The sequence below is a fragment of the Brassica oleracea genome, chromosome C4 (genome assembly GCF_000695525.1).
Source record: "Brassica oleracea var. oleracea cultivar TO1000 chromosome C4, BOL, whole genome shotgun sequence".
Taxonomy (NCBI): domain Eukaryota; kingdom Viridiplantae; phylum Streptophyta; class Magnoliopsida; order Brassicales; family Brassicaceae; genus Brassica; species Brassica oleracea.
Genome location: NC_027751.1, coordinates 15,782,930 through 15,798,966, shown reverse-complemented (window position 1 = coordinate 15,798,966; position 16,037 = coordinate 15,782,930). Strand labels below are relative to the sequence as shown.

General features: G+C 37.9%; 5 protein-coding genes across 5 annotated transcripts; 2 read left to right on the top strand and 3 right to left on the bottom strand.

Moving 5' to 3' along the window:
• Positions 1-7,034: 7,034 nt before the first annotated feature.
• On the top strand, positions 7,035-7,720 carry LOC106338246 (uncharacterized protein At1g43920, Chloroplastic-like). Its single transcript, XM_013777269.1, has 4 exons — positions 7,035-7,193; positions 7,294-7,491; positions 7,569-7,634; positions 7,709-7,720. The coding sequence occupies exons 1-4, from the start codon at positions 7,035-7,037 to the stop codon at positions 7,718-7,720; spliced, it is 435 nt and encodes a 144-aa protein (XP_013632723.1).
• Positions 7,721-7,952: 232 nt separating this feature from the next.
• LOC106338245 lies at positions 7,953-8,748 on the bottom strand. Its single transcript, XM_013777268.1, has 3 exons — positions 8,565-8,748; positions 8,308-8,522; positions 7,953-8,126 (listed from the first exon to the last, which is right to left on the bottom strand). The coding sequence occupies exons 1-3, from the start codon at positions 8,746-8,748 to the stop codon at positions 7,953-7,955; spliced, it is 573 nt and encodes a 190-aa protein (XP_013632722.1).
• A 40-nt stretch (positions 8,749-8,788) lies between these two features.
• LOC106338244 lies at positions 8,789-10,564 on the bottom strand. The gene is made up of 3 exons (XM_013777267.1): positions 9,574-10,564; positions 9,284-9,456; positions 8,789-9,190 (listed from the first exon to the last, which is right to left on the bottom strand). Exons 1-3 carry the CDS (start codon positions 10,562-10,564, stop codon positions 8,789-8,791), a joined length of 1,566 nt encoding a protein of 521 aa, XP_013632721.1.
• A 1,368-nt stretch (positions 10,565-11,932) lies between these two features.
• On the bottom strand, positions 11,933-13,084 carry LOC106337017 (serine/threonine-protein kinase BLUS1-like). Its single transcript, XM_013776036.1, has 4 exons — positions 13,020-13,084; positions 12,753-12,923; positions 12,628-12,684; positions 11,933-12,548 (listed from the first exon to the last, which is right to left on the bottom strand). Exons 1-4 carry the CDS (start codon positions 13,077-13,079, stop codon positions 12,441-12,443), a joined length of 396 nt encoding a protein of 131 aa, XP_013631490.1. The 5' UTR covers positions 13,080-13,084; the 3' UTR covers positions 11,933-12,440.
• Positions 13,085-13,249: 165 nt separating this feature from the next.
• LOC106337016 (uncharacterized protein At4g22758) lies at positions 13,250-14,418 on the top strand. The gene is made up of 2 exons (XM_013776035.1): positions 13,250-13,887; positions 13,977-14,418. The coding sequence occupies exons 1-2, from the start codon at positions 13,476-13,478 to the stop codon at positions 14,147-14,149; spliced, it is 585 nt and encodes a 194-aa protein (XP_013631489.1). The 5' UTR covers positions 13,250-13,475; the 3' UTR covers positions 14,150-14,418.
• Positions 14,419-16,037: the final 1,619 nt, after the last annotated feature.

Genomic DNA, 16,037 nt, shown 5'->3' with positions numbered 1-16,037 from the left:
AACTAGGTTAATGTAATAGACACTCTCTATATAAGGGGAGCTCATGTGTTCTCTTATCTCTTGACCAAGCAAGTTGATTTGTAAGCTTGAGAGAGAGAGAGAGAGAGAAAGAGAGAGAGAGAGAGAGAGAGAGAGATATCTCTGTGATTAATATTATAGTGGATTGCCTCTTGCCAGGCCCCAGAGACGTAGCCATTCTAGGTGAACTCTGGGTAACCAATTTCTTGTGTCCTTCTTCTATCTTTTCTGTGTTCTACTTTTGTTCTCCATAATTCTGCAAACTCATACTTTCTAACTTACGTTGTCGAGTTCGTCGGAGAGTGTGTCAGCGAGTTTATGTGTTTGATTCTGGTTTAAGGTCAAACTGTTCTTGCCATTGTAGTTTCAACAAAGTGGTATCAGAGCCAGTTTGGTGGTTGTCAATGGCGAACACAAGAATTGAGGTGGAGCGGTTTGATGGAAAGGGCCACTTCTCATTGTGGAAGAAGAGGATGCTATCGCATCTGTCTGTACTTAGTTTAAAGGATGTGTTAGAAGAGTCTACGTCACCTTCTGTATCAGCGATTCAGAAGGATGAATGCGAAGATGTTTACATGGAGCGGTTGGTGAAAGAGGAAGCCGAAAGGCTTGAAAAATCAGAGAAGGCGGTGAATCTGATCATTCTCAATGTTGGGGATCATGTGTTAAGGAAGATCGAGTTGTGTACGTCAGCTGCTTCTACATGGTCTACACTGGAGAGGTTATATCTTTCAAAGATTCTACTGAATATAATTCACTTGCAGCACAAATTATATACCTTCAAGATGGTCGATACTCAGAGTATGGATGAGAATATCGATGACTTCTTGAAGATTGTCTCTTACCTATTAAGTGTGAATGTAACTGTGTCAGAGGAGGGACAAGCGATTTTACTCCTTAATTTGCTTCCTTCATGGTTCAACTTTATCAAGGAAACGCTTAAGTACGGCAAGGATACATTTTTGTTGGAAGAGGTGACAAGTGCATCAAGGTTTAAAGATCAGGATCTCAAGACCTCTACGGCTTCGTATGATAATGGTGAATGATATTATGCTAGGGGAAGGACTGAGAAGAAAGATCCTGTGAGGAATGATAAGGGCAAGTCTAGATCGAGCTCGGGGTCTTGGATAACTTGCTGGTTCTGCAAGAAGCAGGGACACACCAAGAGGGAGTGTTATGCATACAAGAAGAAGTATGGCAGAGGAGAAGACGAAGTTGAGGTAGCGGTTGTGATAGATCCTGATTCAGAGGATGATGCATTATCGGTAGGAGATATGTGGCATCATGATAAGTGGGTGATTGATTCTGGATGTTCCTACCACATGACGGGTAGGAGGGATTGGTTTCACATGTTCCCAGAGCTGACTTCGGGACAAGTTCTTCTTGGTAATGATTGTGCGGTTGGAGTGCAAGGGATTGGTACAATCAACATCAAAGCTTATGGCGATTATGTGAAGACACTCACGAATGTCAGGTATATTCTGGAATTAGGAAGGAACCCGAAATCTACTGGAACCTTGGATATTTTAGGTTTTCAGCACAATGGCAGACATGAGACGACTAGGTTTTAAAGCATGGTAAACTAGCTCTCCATAGAACGCTGTGTGGGTCATTGTACATGTTAGATGGTGAGACTGTGCCAGGTGAAATTAACAGCAGTGTCATGAAGAAATCATCTAAGGATGAGACAGTCTTGTGGCATAGACGTCTTTGGCACATGAGTATAAAGAATCTATGGATTCTTGCCCGGAAAGGGGTGATCGATAAGAGGAGGATTGGAGTTTTGGATTTTTGTGAGAGCTGTGTGATGGGGAAGCAAAAGAGATTAAGCTTCCACATCCAGAAACATGATACATGTGAAGCTCTGAGGTATGTACATGCTGATTTATGGGGATCTCCAAATGTGACGCCAAGTCTATCAGGAAGACAATACTTTCTGTCTATTATCGATGATTACACAAGGAAGGTCTGAGTATATTTCTTAGCTGCTAAAGGAGAAGCATTTAGCAAATTTTGTGAATGGAAGAAGTTGGTGGAGAATCAAGTCAAGAAGAAGGTTAGTTGTCTCAGAACAGACAATGGACTTGAATTTTGTAACACATAGTTTGACAACTTCTGCAAGCACCATGGAATCAAGAAACACTTGACATGTGCATATACACCACAACAGAACAGTGTAGCTGAACGTATGAACATGACTCTGATGGAGAAGGTGAAATGCTTTTTGGTTGAGTCGGGTCTAGAGGAACAATTATGGGCTGAAGCGGTGTCTACATCAGCGTATGTGACAAACATGAGTCCATCTTCTGCCATAGATGGAAACATTCTGGAGGAACTTTGGTTGGGCAAGAAGCCCGGTTATTTGCACCTGAGAAGATTTGGATAAGTGGTTTACGTCCATGCATATCAAGGAAAGCTCAAGGCCAAAGTTAAAAAAGAAATCTTCGTCAGTTATCCATCGGGTGTGAAAGGATACAAAGTTTGACTTCTTGAAGAGAAGAAGTGTGTTATTAGCAGGAATGTGGTATTTACAGAAGAGAAGGTCTACGAGGATTTGAATGTCTGCAAGGTAAAAACAGATAACACAGAGGAGTTAAGAAATTAGACTGTGCTGGGAGATCCAACAGGATCTGCGTCAGGACCGGAAGTTGAGACTTCAGGTGGAGTTGTTGACGAAACAGTTGAGCCAGCTGTTGACGCAGATGACAAACATGGTGAAAATCTTGAAGGATATCAGCTAGCAAGAGATAGAGTTCAGAGAAGAATAGTTCCACCTGCACGGTACTCTGATTCGGAGGATATATCAGCGTTTGCATTATATGTAGCTGATGATGTATGTGTTGAGGAACCTCAAGATTATAATAGAGCTGGAGCGATGAACAACAAAGAGAGAAGGCAGTGGGATGAAGCATGTGGTGAATAGATGACTTCACTGGATAAGAACCAAACCTGGAAGCTTATGAGAAGGCCTAGTAAGCGTAAGGTGATAGGCTGCAAGTGGGTGTTTAAACTGAAGTCCGGTATACATGGTATTGAGAAGCCTAGATTCAAGGCTCAGTTAGTTGCTAAGGGATACTCTCAAAGGGAGGGTATTGATTATCTAGATGTGTTTTCACCCGTCGTGAAACATGTATCCATAAGGTTCATGTTGTCAATTACAGTGAATCTGGATTTGGAACTTGAGCAACTTGATGTAAAGACTAGATTTCTTCATGGTACACTTGAAGAAGATATTTACATGGAGCAACTATAGGGATTTCAGGTTAAATGAAAGGAGGATCACGTTTATCTACTTCAGAAGACTCTTTATGGACTAAAATAGGCACCAAGACAATGGAACAAGTGTTTTGATCAGTTTGTGGTTAGTCACAGATTTGTGAAGAGTGAATATGATCACTGTGCTTACATCAAGGAGGTGACCAATGATACATACATCTATATGATGTTATATGTGGATGATATGTTGGTTGCGTCAAGGGATGCAGCAGAGATCAGGAAGGTAAAGCAGCTATTGAGCAGCAGATTTGAGATGAAGTACTTGGGTTCAGCATGGCGAATTTTGGGAATGGATATTGAGAGAGATCGTGAAAGAGGAATTCTGACACTATCTCAATCTAGTTATATCAGGAAGGTTCTCATGGTATTCGACATGGATGAGTCAAAGAGTGTGTCAACACCTGTTGGTGCACATTTCAAATTGTATGTCGTAGTTGATGATGAAGCAGAGACAAGTATGGATGATATTCCATATGCTAATGCTATCAGAAGCATAATGTATGTTTTGATAGGCACGAGGTGTGATTTGGCGTATGCATTGGAGTTGGTTAGCAGGTTTATGAGTAAGCCTGAGATGGTTCATTGGACTGCGTTTAAGTGGGTATTGAGATACCTAAAGGGAACACAAGATCTGAAACTGTGCTTCAGGAAGATTGAGGTGTTTAGAGTTGAAGATTTCTGTGATTCTAATTTTGCTTTGGATCTGGACAAGATAAGGTCAATCTCAGGTTATGTTTTCATGGCTGGTGGAAGTACAATCATCTGGAAATCAAGTCTACAAAGTGTAGTGGCTCTGTCAACGACTGAAGTGGAATATATGGCGCTGGTTGAAGCAGTCAAAGAATGAATGTGGTTAAGGGGCTTAGCGGAGGAGCTTGGATTAAAGCAAGACATGGTGGAGATATCGTGTCTCTCAAAGTGCATTGTGTCTAGCAAAGAACAATGTGTATCATGAGATGACTAAGCACATCAGCAGAAAGATGCACTTCATCAGGGATATTATCGCTCAAGGTGATTTAAGTGTGAAGAAGATTTACTTCTAATAATTCTGCTGATACATTAACCAAGGTGGCTCCGGTTAAGATGTTTGAGGAAGCGATGGACTTCCTTGGGATGTCCGAATACTGAGGAGCATTCGACATCGCCTAGCAAAGCACGAGTTTACTTAACCTAAGTAGTGGATCATATTTGATGTCATCAAGGTGGAGTTTGTTGGGATTCGGGACTACGTCAAGGAATATGTCAAGGACTTCGTCAGGATTTGGTGATGGAAATCAAACAAGATCGCATAACTTATACCAAGACAAGGATGTCATATTAGGAAAGAGAAAATATCACTTTTATGGATATGAAATTTGATATGATCCTGGAAATATTACTTTCATGGAGTTATAGAAGTTGACAAGTATTTTGGAAATATTCCTAATAGGCTTATAGAAAGCGGTGAATGCGATAATCCAACTAGGTTAGTGTAATAGACTCTTCCTATATAAGGGAAGCTCGTGTATTCTCTTTTCTCTAGACCAAGCAAGTTGATTTGTAAGTTTGAGAGAGAGAGAGAGGTTATATATCTTTGTAATTAAGATTATAGTGGATTGCCTCTTGCCATACCCTAAAGACGTAGCCATTCTAGGTGAACTCTGGGTAAACAATTTCTTGTGTCCTTCTTCTTATGTTCTCCATAATTATGCAAACTCATACTTTCTAACTTATGTCGTCGAGTTCGTCGGAGAGTGTGTCAGTGAGTTTGTGTGTTTGATTCTGGTTTAAGTTCAAAATGTTCTTCCCATTGTGGTTTCAACACCACTCTCTTTGTTTCCCTACTTCCAACCGAGATCCGTTCGCAAGATTGTTTTTTCACTCGGAGTCGACCTGACCTAACCATGTATCGTCATTTCAAAGACGCAGACTATGAAAATGTGCTTCTTTTTGAACAAGCAAAACCTCACACATCAAAAGAATAAATGCTCCAAATATGGATATATCAGCTCTGGCAAAGAAAATGCACTTACCTTTATAGTAAGATTCACCAAACCCTCGAGAACAAAGAATTTGGATTCTCATCTCTTCTATACCTCGCAAGTGGAACGTTAAAGGAAGAGCATTTGGTTCATATTTTGGTTAAAAAAAATTCTAGTTCAGATTCAAAAAAAAAAGATAATTTACAGAGAGTCTTAGAAAATAGACCTTATTGTTTTGGTTATTAAATGATAACCATCCAGAGTTGGGAGCCAATCATATCAACTACTTTCCCTTCTCAAATCTCCTTCTGGATCAGAATCAAAGGATTCCCTCTCCACTATTGGCATGAGACAATGATCTATAACATAAGACATGAGTTAGAACTTTGAAAAACCACGAACCCATGACTTATCTTCACCAGTAACTAATCCTTTACCTCGATTCATCAATCCTCCTCGACAAGATCAGACCCTCTCCCTTTCCGTCACATGAAAAACTAATGCATTGTGGAACAAGAGCACGAAGTGAGCTAGCTTAACCTAGATATTCAAGGAAAGCCTTATCACTACATCCCAACGCGGTTCACATGTCCATGATTTCTTTTGTTCCCCCTTTTATGGTGGAAGCCCTAACAATCTGATTGGTTCTAGTTTAGGTGCCTTCTCTCAGGTTCGACGTCATCAAGATCGTCTATGACTCTTCGACGTTCATTAGAGATATCAACAACAAACAGTAGCTTAAGAAAATCTTTGAAATCATCTTTGATACCAATCACCTTTCCTATGTTTTTGTTTCTATTTATTTTTCAAAAATTTCATGATATGAAAATTTAGAAACTGATTCGTTGGTTAAATACTCATTTACTATATCAAACTTTGTTTTGAACTACTCATTTACTTTTCTTCTATTTAATGAATTGGTAACATAAAAACGATCACAACTATTGATAACATTTTGGAATGTGGTATATTTTTAATATTTTGATCGTATTATTTTTAGTATTTTAAATTGTCATGTTTGTAAGAATTATGGGGTTTTTTATATATATTTTTAATATCAGAATCAACCATTAAATTTTTTTAAATACCCGTCGTCTAAGGAGAATAAAACTCAAAACACAAAAAGAACTAACCCCATGAAGAACCCACACATTTTCTATTTTCTATTTTCTATTTTCTATTTTCTATTTTCTTGGCATTTTTGCATAAGACGAAAAATACTCTGACCCAACTTACCGCTGGTAACAATAGCTCTCGAGAGTCTCGACCAACTTCTCGACCAACTTATAAATTGTGGTCAACATATTTTTATACGTATATTTTACTGAATTTATTGGCTTTTAAAAAAAAACTTATTTTTACACAAGGGAAGAACTAAAATATAGTAAAACATACAAATAAACACATGGCCATTTTGTGACACTGTTACCTTTCGAACATGCTTTCATTTATAAATAGGGAAAAATGTTAAACAAATCCTCAGTTTTATGAATTGGACCATTATAATTTCCATGTTTCTAACTAACCATAAAAACCTCAAACTTTTCGTCGAATGGATCAATTTAAATCCGACGTTAAGTACACTAACAGAGCGTCTAAACGCAGTTAATTCCTGCTGTTAACCAAAACGACGCCGTCCTCTGCTCAATTAAAAAAACACATCTTCCTCATTATCTCTCAAAAAATTGATTTGGGGGTTTTCTTGCTTCACGAACCCTAATTTCACGATTTCAACGGCTGAGATCTTCACGAACTCGATTTGCTTCACTCTGCACGAAGATGAGTTCGGATTCAACGGCTGAGAGCTCAACTGTGAATACGTTTGATATTCGTGGAATTCCGGCGAAATGTGTTTGCGGGACTGCGACCACAATCTTCACGGCAGATACTGTCAAGAATCCGGGGAGACCTTTCTACAGATGTCTTACTCGAAGAAAGGTACATTATTTTCCTTCTTCGATTAGGTTGTGTAGTTGCTGAATTTTTATTAAATTTAAACATGGATCAATTGTCCTAAAATCTTGTGGTTTTTGCATAGCACCATTTGTTTAAATGGGTTGAGGACGCTGTTCTTGAAGAGGTTGAAGATGCTTTGCCCAAGATTGCACAACTTGAAGCCGAGGTAGCTAAAGGAAAATCAGATGTTGAGGATTTAAAAGGCGTGATAACTGAGTTGATGGAAGAGGTGGTGAGAACTAAAACAGAATTGAAGAGATGTGAAGTGAAGATGAAGATTGTGTGTGTGATCATAAGCTTGATCAGCATTGGTGTCGTAGTTAGTTTGATGAACTAGAAGTTGTTGGTGTCTTTAAGCTTGATCAACATGAACTAGAAGTTGTTGGTGTCTTTAAGTTTGATGAACTAGAAGTTGTTGTTGTTGTTAGTATCTTTTTTTAATTGAAACTGAGTTGTTGGTGTCTGTCTTGAGTTTAAGTTGTTGTGTTTGTTTTAAGGTGAAGAACTAAGTTGTTGTTGTTTGAAGTAAAGAAGTAAGTTGTGGTGCTTGTTTTTGAGACACAAACCAATCCGAATTAAAGATTGAAACATAAGTTAAGTGTCAAAACACTACAAAATAGATTCAAAAATACTGATACACAAGACACAAACATTGAAACACATAAGTGTCAAAGCACTAAAACTTCAAAATAGATTTTTGAAAATACTATCTTCTGAACCTTGTCCCTTCTAACTTCGAAATCACGAAAACCATTGTCCCCATCCAGACGCATCTGAGCTTGGTGGTGCATGTGTGGCTTGTTCCCATCTCTCTGACCCTTGTGGCTGTGTCGACTCTCGTGGCTGCGTTGATTCTTGTGGCTGTGTTGACACTTGTGGCTGGGTTTGTTGTGATGATGATGCATTAGACTGAACCTACAATTAAAAACAAATTCAAGTGAGCATAAGAAGATTAGAAACAAACCACGAACATCTTTAAACTTGCCTGATTTTTCCTAGGGCGACCTCGTGGTTTCTTGGGCTGACTTTCAACAAAGTCATTCTTACATGTCTTCTTGTTATGATTCTATTGCTTGCAATTAGAACATGTAATAACTCGATCAGCACGAGTTAGCTTCGTACTATCAGTTGCAGAGACTTTCGGGCCCTTCACCGTCTCACCCTTGCTCTTGAACCTATCATGGTTCTTTGGTCTTCCCGGGTTTCCTTTTCTCCAAGGTGGTGGGAGGACACCTAATCTACCCGTCTCAGGCCATAGCTTCTTCCCTTGAACAGGCCTTACCCCCATACTATAGGTTTGACGCCACATAGCTATGGTATAACAAGGAGATACAAAGTCAGAAAGTTTTTTACCATCTTTAAGGATCACATAGGCGGCATGAATGCAAGGAGTTCCAGTCATCTGCCACTGGATACACCCACAACTTAGCTCATCCATATCTACAGCATAAGCCACACCACCATAATCAACCTCTGTGACTGGACCAACTGCTGGGAAGCTCATACAATCCTTAGACTTCGACTCCACTTTAGCCATCTGAAGATGCGCCCTCTTTGTGAACTTTGTCTTCGCATTTTTAGATATTAAAGCCCTTCTCGCATTTTGAACCATACACTGTCTCCTTATATCCTCTAGCATCTCCAATAAATGGCTTTCTTCTTGCTTCACGGATGGTTCTGTTGAAGGACTCACTTAGATTATTCAGATTATCGTTGCACAAGGTCTCTAATTTGAAGTATGCTCTGGACCAAGTTTCTGGTTTGGTGACTTGAAGAGTAGCATAGGCGCCTGGATTGTACTCTTTCAGCCTCTCACTCCACATTTTATAATCTCCAGCTGTATAACTCCTTGCTATTCGCCAGAAGAGTCTTTGTAGCGTCATATCATGGCTGCTTTTCTTCCAATTATCAAAAATGTGTCTACAACACTGTCTATGCTCAACCTCTGGAAGAATGGTATGGACTGCTTTAAATAAACCCTGCCAATTACAAGTATGAGACAGTTAAAAACACTGAGATACAGTAATGCTTTAAGCTTTAAAAGCTTTAAAAAATCAAGATCAGACGCTTACCTTTTGTTTGTCAGACAATATAGCATAGCCTTTGCCATCTTTTAAGCCCAAGTCATTTGCGAGGTGTCTCACAAACCAGTCCCAATTCGTGTCATTCTCCACTTCTACTACTGTACATGCAATAGGAACAATCCGATTGTCTCCATCATGCCCCACAGCAGCCAAGAGATGACCTTTTATGTCCCACTTTAGAAATGCTCCATCTAAACCTATTATTGGTCTACAAGTAGTCTTCTAAGTCTCCTTCTGCGCATGAAAGCAAACATATAGCTGGGAAAATCTATGTTTACTTCCTACTGTCGGCCCATGGATGGTTTCGATATCCATTGTAGTGCCAGGGTTGGTTCGAAAAATCTCAGCTTGATAATCCCATATCTTGTTGAAGTGTTCTTCGTGGCTTGCTTTTCTTTCTTTCATAACCTTTGTCTTCGCATTCCCACAAGCTTCCACACTCACAAACATCCTATACTCTCTCTGGATCTCAGAAGCAATTTCATGCTTGGTGATTTTGGGATTCAACCTCAGCCTCTCAGCGAACAGCATTGCTATAGTAGAACACTTCAAAAACTTTGAGTGTCCTGTTATCTCACACTTGTGCTCATTCACATAACATTTGATCATCAGCTTCTGTTTGCTCTTCTCATAAGAACAATACACCCTCCAGGGACACGAGCCATCTTCACACTTCGCACCTAACTTCAAAGCAGTGGACCGGTAAAGCTTGATGTTGCGTCGGGTTTTTAATGTATACCTGAGAAGGGTATGCTTGAATTCTTCAGCAGTGGAGAAAGTGTTTCCCAGCCCAAGCATTGCCTCTGGATCCACATCTTCTCTGTAAGCTAAACTGGGAATCGATTGTTCTTCATTTTCATCATCTGATGATAGAGGATCCGGAACTTCTTTTTCATGCTCCCAATACCATTCGTCCCCACTATCTTCATCATTCTCACAATCATCATTCCTCGCTACTTCTCCGAAGAAGACAGTCAAATCACGACCACCTTCTTCCTCGATACCACCATGACCGTTTGCTTCATCAGGGACTTCTTCGTTGTTTGGGACTTCTTCATTGTCTGGGGCTTCATCAGCTTCGTCGTCACCGACAATACCACAGTCATCCTCGCTGATTTCCCCTTCTTCTTCCATGTCGAGTACATCTGTTTTGCTTTTTTTCTTCTTACGTACATCAGCTTCGTCGTCAACTCCACCTTTTCTTTTCGCTACAGAACTGGCACCACCGAGTTTCCCTTGTCGAGACTTCTTGTTCTTTTCATTACCCATCTTCTCTCTTCTTTTTTTCTGTCGAAATTGTGAAATTAGGGTTCATAATTGAGAAAACCCCCAAATCGATTTTGAGAGCTAACGAGGAAGATGTGTTTTTTTTAGTTGAGCAGACGACGACGTCATTTTGGTTAACGACAGGAATTAACTGCGTTTATACGCTCTGTTAGTGTACTTAACGCTGAGTTTAAATTGATCCAATCGACGAATCGTTTGAGGTTTTTATGGTAAGTTAGGAACCTGTGGTTTATAATGGTCCAATTCATAAAGCTGAGGATTTGTTTAACATTTTTCCCTTTATAAATATTGAAAATCTGTTCTTAAGGGAATCTCCGATGGTTGGCTTCATTTTCAGCTTCAAAAGTGCATTTTATTCAAAATGAAACAAAAAATGAAGCATATCTCCTCCAATGTTTGCTTCATTTCTTTCTTGTAAAAGGAATATTCCAAATATATTACATGTCCACTTTATCATTAATTATTAATAACATCTTATACTTTTTTATATTTAGTAATTTTACCCAAGTGTTTTGTTTTAACAATAATCTAACATAATTATTATTTAATATAAATCAAACATTTTCATATAAAAATATTATTACATAACATAAATAAACAAACACAAAACACCATATTTTGTAAAAAAAGACATCTTATATATATTTTTTTCTGTAAATGATTAATAAAAGTGTTTAGAAGTAAAATGTGATATTATTTATCTTCCATTATTTTTAAACGAATTAAAGTTCTTAAAATGAATATTCTCATGTTTTTCAATATAAATATCTAATTAGATGAATAGAATTGTCAAAATTTTAAATTGATTGGATAATATTGACGTATATAATTTATTTCGGTAAAAGATAAAAACAAACAAAAGTTAAAAACCAATTTATAATTTAGAAAGTTCAGCTTCAAAAATGAAGTAAGAAATGAAACACTATTGAAACAAAATTTACTTCAAAATAAAGTAAAAAATAAAAAATAAAGCACCATTGGATGGTCTAACATGGTTTTGACCTCATTTAAACAAAGGAAAAGCGTGTCTTCATAAAAAAGAAAGAAGATAAAACCAAAATAGTTTCGACTCTCGATTAACTAAAATAACCATGTGCATGAATACAATAATTAAACCTCAGCGAAAGGAAAGGAACTTGCCCTCAAAATAGTTTAGTATCACATAAACGAATTGATTACCGAACATTAAAATGTGTTAAAGAAAGCGAAAGTACTAGTATATTACTCTTAATAATCACAATTAAAATACAGTAACTAAATGAGCATATTAAGTGGTAAAATTAAAATAGCAAGGGTCTAACTCCATCCAAGTCCTAGTCCAACTTGGTGGTCCCTGTGATCAGGCCCGGGCTTGAACGAAAACATTCAATACAAATGTATGGGGCCTCCTATTTTTGTCAAAATTTTAGGGCCTATTTTTTTCAATGTTATTACTTATAAATATATCAATTTGACAATTTGTTATGTGTATATAAACTGATAAGTAAAGAAAATTATGGGACATCACTAACATACAAAGATAATTATATTTTATATATTCTATGTTATTAAATATGAGTAGATTGAAAGGCAAAAAAAAAAGGAAAAAAAAAATTATGACAAACATGAAAGATTAAATGGTTTGGCTATGTTGTCGATTGAAAAGGATATGATCAAGAATCTTGATTATGAAAGTTTGATGGATGATTTTGCAAGAAAAAATGCAAGAAGATCTATATTTAAGAACTGATAAGTTTTTTTTTTAGTTTTGAGGATATTGTAATTTTTTTATTATAAACTTGAGTTTTTTATCGACATATTTTTTTTATACATTATCTAGGGGCCTCAATTTTGTATTTCGTATTGGACCATGAAAATTTCAGGACCGGCCCTGTCTTGAGACCACGACCTTACTTACAAGTGATGCCTGCTTCCTCAAGTCTTCCAGATCAAAGTTCCAAGCACTGATTCCTCTCATATACTCATGCTGCAAGAAAGTAACATAGCCTTCAAAATAAAAAAAAAAAGACCGCAAAGATAAATTGTATATGGATTTATCTATGTACCTGAGATAACTGTTCTTTGTCACCATTTATGCCTTTAAACAATTCAGCTTCTGCCTCCTATAAAGACAAACATAAAGAGATGTTGCACAGCAGCTTCAATCACATCTAAGTTCTTATCAACTTACCTTGAGCTTTTTGAAACGATCACCAAGTGGAAAAAGACCATGGAGAATCTTACGGGAGAGATAATCTGTAGACCGAGCATGTTTGAAGAAGGGGTGTTTCAGAAGCTTTGCTGAGGTTGGACGCTTTTTTGGATCTTTTACTAAACATGCTGCGATTAACTCTCTAAACGACTGTTGGAGAATATGATACAGAGTGTCCCTCTCTCAGTGAAAATACAAATATAATCTACTCATTGCATATTTTTACATCATCAAAATCACATTTACCTTTGAGAACTTCTTATCTCTCTCATAGTCAAGGCGAGGAGGAGCGTTTTGTAAGGTCATTAGCAGCACCTGAAATATAACCCTGTGATCGGTAGATAATTAAGAGCCACCGGTTGAACCTGGGCACAATACCGAAACTAACACGAATAATTGGAGATGCAGTTCACCTATAGTATCCGGTTTCCCGGTTCCCTCACTCCTCTCAGAAACATCCAACAAGCCATTTCTCACAGTTTCATTATCTACAATCCACTATAAATACTTCCGCCTACAACTCTCAAATTTTCTCACATCCAACTTTAACCTTCTCGCCCTCGTCCTCCTTCACTATTTACAGTTGTGCCACTCTGGTTATGTTAGCTTCCTGTGACCGGCGCCAATACAAGAACCTCCCTCCACTCCTGGCTTCATCAGATTCCGGCGAGAAAGATTTGAAAAGCCGCTGATTTTTCAAGCATGCCGGTAAACTCGAAGAACGCTAACCGGAAAGGAACCACCGGAGAAACCGAGAAGAATCGTCGAGGAAAGTTACAGGAGAAAGCGATGTCATTTCACGGCAGAGGAACGGTGCCTCATTCGAATCCAGGAGAGCTTCGACGACCGAAGACGTTACCGGAACTATTCTCCAGCGGTCGAACCGTCGTTGAACCGGTGTCTTCTAAACCGCCGCGTCTGACGAAACTGCTTCTCAACGTGACTGTTCAAGGGAGTTTGGGAGCTCTGCAGATTATAATTTCGCCGGAATCCACCGTGGACGATTTGATCGACGCCGCGATTCGTCTTTATGTGAAGGAAGCTCGCCGACCGTTCTTACCGGAATCTGAACCGTCCCGGTTTGATCTCCATTACTCGCAGTTTAGCCTCGAAAGTATAAACTCTCTCTCTCTCTCTGTTTTCTTCTTTACAAATCGTTGCCGCCAATTTGAGAGATACTGAGTATCTGAAACTCGTTTTAAGGTATAGGAAGAGAACAGAAGCTGATCTCGCTTGGGTCTAGGAACTTCTTCTTGTGCGGTCGGAAAGAGAACGGAGGATTGGTCGGAAGTGGATCGTCGGAATCTTGTTCGAAGGAAGCAGAGAAAGTGGCGGCGAAAACTGGTTTTCACTGGCTCAAATTCATGGGTTTGTAGAAGTTTTTACCATTTCTAAATTTAATTCAAACTTTTTTTTTTCTTTCTTATTTTAGGAAATAAATATTGATTTTAGGAAACTTCGTGTTGCCTCCCTAGAAAGGGCCACAAGATAGGGGATTGTTTGCATTCTAGTATGAGTCAAACGTTTAAAATCTGTGTATATATAGTATCCTATATAGAAGAAATAAAGTCATTATTAACTAAGTGGGATATAATGTATTTTTAATCAAATTATATGCCAATAATTGTACCTGGTTTTTTGTTTATTTTTATATCTGTTGTTTGTGAAAAATGTGGTTCGGACTTTCGGTTTATGTAATAACGACTGAAACCAACCTTATCCCCAAAGTCAAGACATTTTGGTGACGACTACAAACCAATTAAGTTCCGTGTTGCTCTGATTCACCCAGTTTTATGCTCGCTCATTGAGATTCTCTTATTGATTAATTTATCTAAATAGTAGTATAGACGAGAACATTCGAGCAATTTGTTTAGTTAACATATGTTTACACATTTAAACAAATAAAAACAACTATGCTACATGCCATGATCAACTCAACATTTGAATATCATACACCACCCATACATCCATACTTGAAAAAAGTAAAATTTATAAAAAGGAATTTTATTGGTCCACAGAGTATGTAACCATTTATCACCGGGTATGGTCCATATGAAATATTTTCGTTGCCAAAAAAAAATTGTTGCAAATAAATCTAGTACACAAATCATATACCTTCAATTTGGATCGCAGGACCTTTTTTTAGGTGTAGAAGTTTTTGGACAAAAGCATTATCCGTAACAGATTGATTACAAGTCTCTTCCTCTAAGGCATTGCTGATTAGACAATCTTTTCAAAACCTTTCACTTATTATTTAATTAATCCACTGCGGCTAGATATCTCAAAACTGATTGCAACTTTTGTGCGCCATGTTCAAAGGTTTGAATACATTTTTATATGTTCATGAAGAAGTTGGATCTTTCGGCCCATTTTGTCATAGATAACAGATTTAGCGAATTAATGTTATGATTTACAAAACTCAAATATTTTGACGACTATATGAGTAAAGGCGATTCTGATCGACATTGAACAAAAACAAAATGGTATCAAGGATATGAATGGGAGATCATTACAAAAGTGTAGGCTTGTAATAGGTATGACAGTATTACTAATCACTTACCTACCAAACATTTCTTTAGAGACTCTAGGACGAACCCAGTTTCATATCTCAAACTTTTTGTTCCTATTTATACCTGTTGACTAATAATCTAATTTGGGGGCTATGAATGTGTTGTTTTCTGGACAAGAAGATTATTCCAAAAACATCTAGTGACATCAAGTTGATAAATGCTGGTAAGATTTTGTAGAATGGTAAAACTGTTGCTCGATCGGCGTAAAGCTCCATTTGATGATCTCCCGAAATCCGTCATCACAATGCACCTTGTCGTGCAACCGTCTCCAACAAAAGCTAGACCATGTGCTTATTCTCTTTAATTTCTCATCTCTGTACATCTTGTTTGTAGTAGAATGATGCTTACGTGTTATTGAAAGATAAACAACACAAAACTCCTACTATCGGTGTGTTTTTTTTTTTGTTATGTTTTCGTCCATTACAGGGAAGAAAATTGAAGTGGAAGAATCTCCACAAAGAAGCTTTTGCTCATGTACCATAATGTGGGAGAATAAGTCCCAGACCTCAAATCTGAAAGAGAAGAATTTAGAAACTTGTTTAAAAGTCTTGTTTCACTAAGGTTTTTGCTAGGAGACCCTAAAAACATAAATTATCACGCTTCATATTCTGTATTCATCAGAAGTTCAAAGAAAGCTTTCATCAGTGACGTCTGTTGAAGTCTTTTTCTCTTGCATTGTGATGAAAATTCTTGT

What these genes read in the sequence shown, in the direction of transcription:
- LOC106338246 (XM_013777269.1), top strand. Translation starts at nt 7,035, where the DNA reads ATGAGTTCGGATTCAACGGCTGAGAGCTCAACTGTGAATACGTTTGAT. An exon ending in GATGTCTTACTCGAAGAAAG is followed by an intron (nt 7,194 to 7,293) that starts GTACATTATTTT and finishes GTTTTTGCATAG; the next exon opens with CACCATTTGTTTAAATGGGT. An exon ending in GTGAAGTGAAGATGAAGATT is followed by an intron (nt 7,492 to 7,568) that starts GTGTGTGTGATC and finishes GGTGTCTTTAAG; the next exon opens with CTTGATCAACATGAACTAGA.
- LOC106337016 (XM_013776035.1), top strand. Translation starts at nt 13,476, where the DNA reads ATGCCGGTAAACTCGAAGAACGCTAACCGGAAAGGAACCACCGGAGAA. An exon ending in CTCGCAGTTTAGCCTCGAAA is followed by an intron (nt 13,888 to 13,976) that starts GTATAAACTCTC and finishes ACTCGTTTTAAG; the next exon opens with GTATAGGAAGAGAACAGAAG.
- LOC106338244 (XM_013777267.1), bottom strand. Translation starts at nt 10,564, where the DNA reads ATGGGTAATGAAAAGAACAAGAAGTCTCGACAAGGGAAACTCGGTGGT. An exon ending in CCATGGGCCGACAGTAGGAA is followed by an intron (nt 9,457 to 9,573) that starts GTAAACATAGAT and finishes GGGACATAAAAG; the next exon opens with GTCATCTCTTGGCTGCTGTG. An exon ending in TATTGTCTGACAAACAAAAG is followed by an intron (nt 9,191 to 9,283) that starts GTAAGCGTCTGA and finishes TGTAATTGGCAG; the next exon opens with GGTTTATTTAAAGCAGTCCA.
- LOC106337017 (XM_013776036.1), bottom strand. Translation starts at nt 13,079, where the DNA reads ATGACCTTACAAAACGCTCCTCCTCGCCTTGACTATGAGAGAGATAAG. An exon ending in GAGATAAGAAGTTCTCAAAG is followed by an intron (nt 12,924 to 13,019) that starts GTAAATGTGATT and finishes ATTCTCCAACAG; the next exon opens with TCGTTTAGAGAGTTAATCGC. An exon ending in ATCGTTTCAAAAAGCTCAAG is followed by an intron (nt 12,685 to 12,752) that starts GTAAGTTGATAA and finishes TTGTCTTTATAG; the next exon opens with GAGGCAGAAGCTGAATTGTT.
- LOC106338245 (XM_013777268.1), bottom strand. Translation starts at nt 8,748, where the DNA reads ATGGCTAAAGTGGAGTCGAAGTCTAAGGATTGTATGAGCTTCCCAGCA. An exon ending in CTATGTGATCCTTAAAGATG is followed by an intron (nt 8,523 to 8,564) that starts GTAAAAAACTTT and finishes GTTATACCATAG; the next exon opens with CTATGTGGCGTCAAACCTAT. An exon ending in AGCTAACTCGTGCTGATCGA is followed by an intron (nt 8,127 to 8,307) that starts GTTATTACATGT and finishes TTTTAATTGTAG; the next exon opens with GTTCAGTCTAATGCATCATC.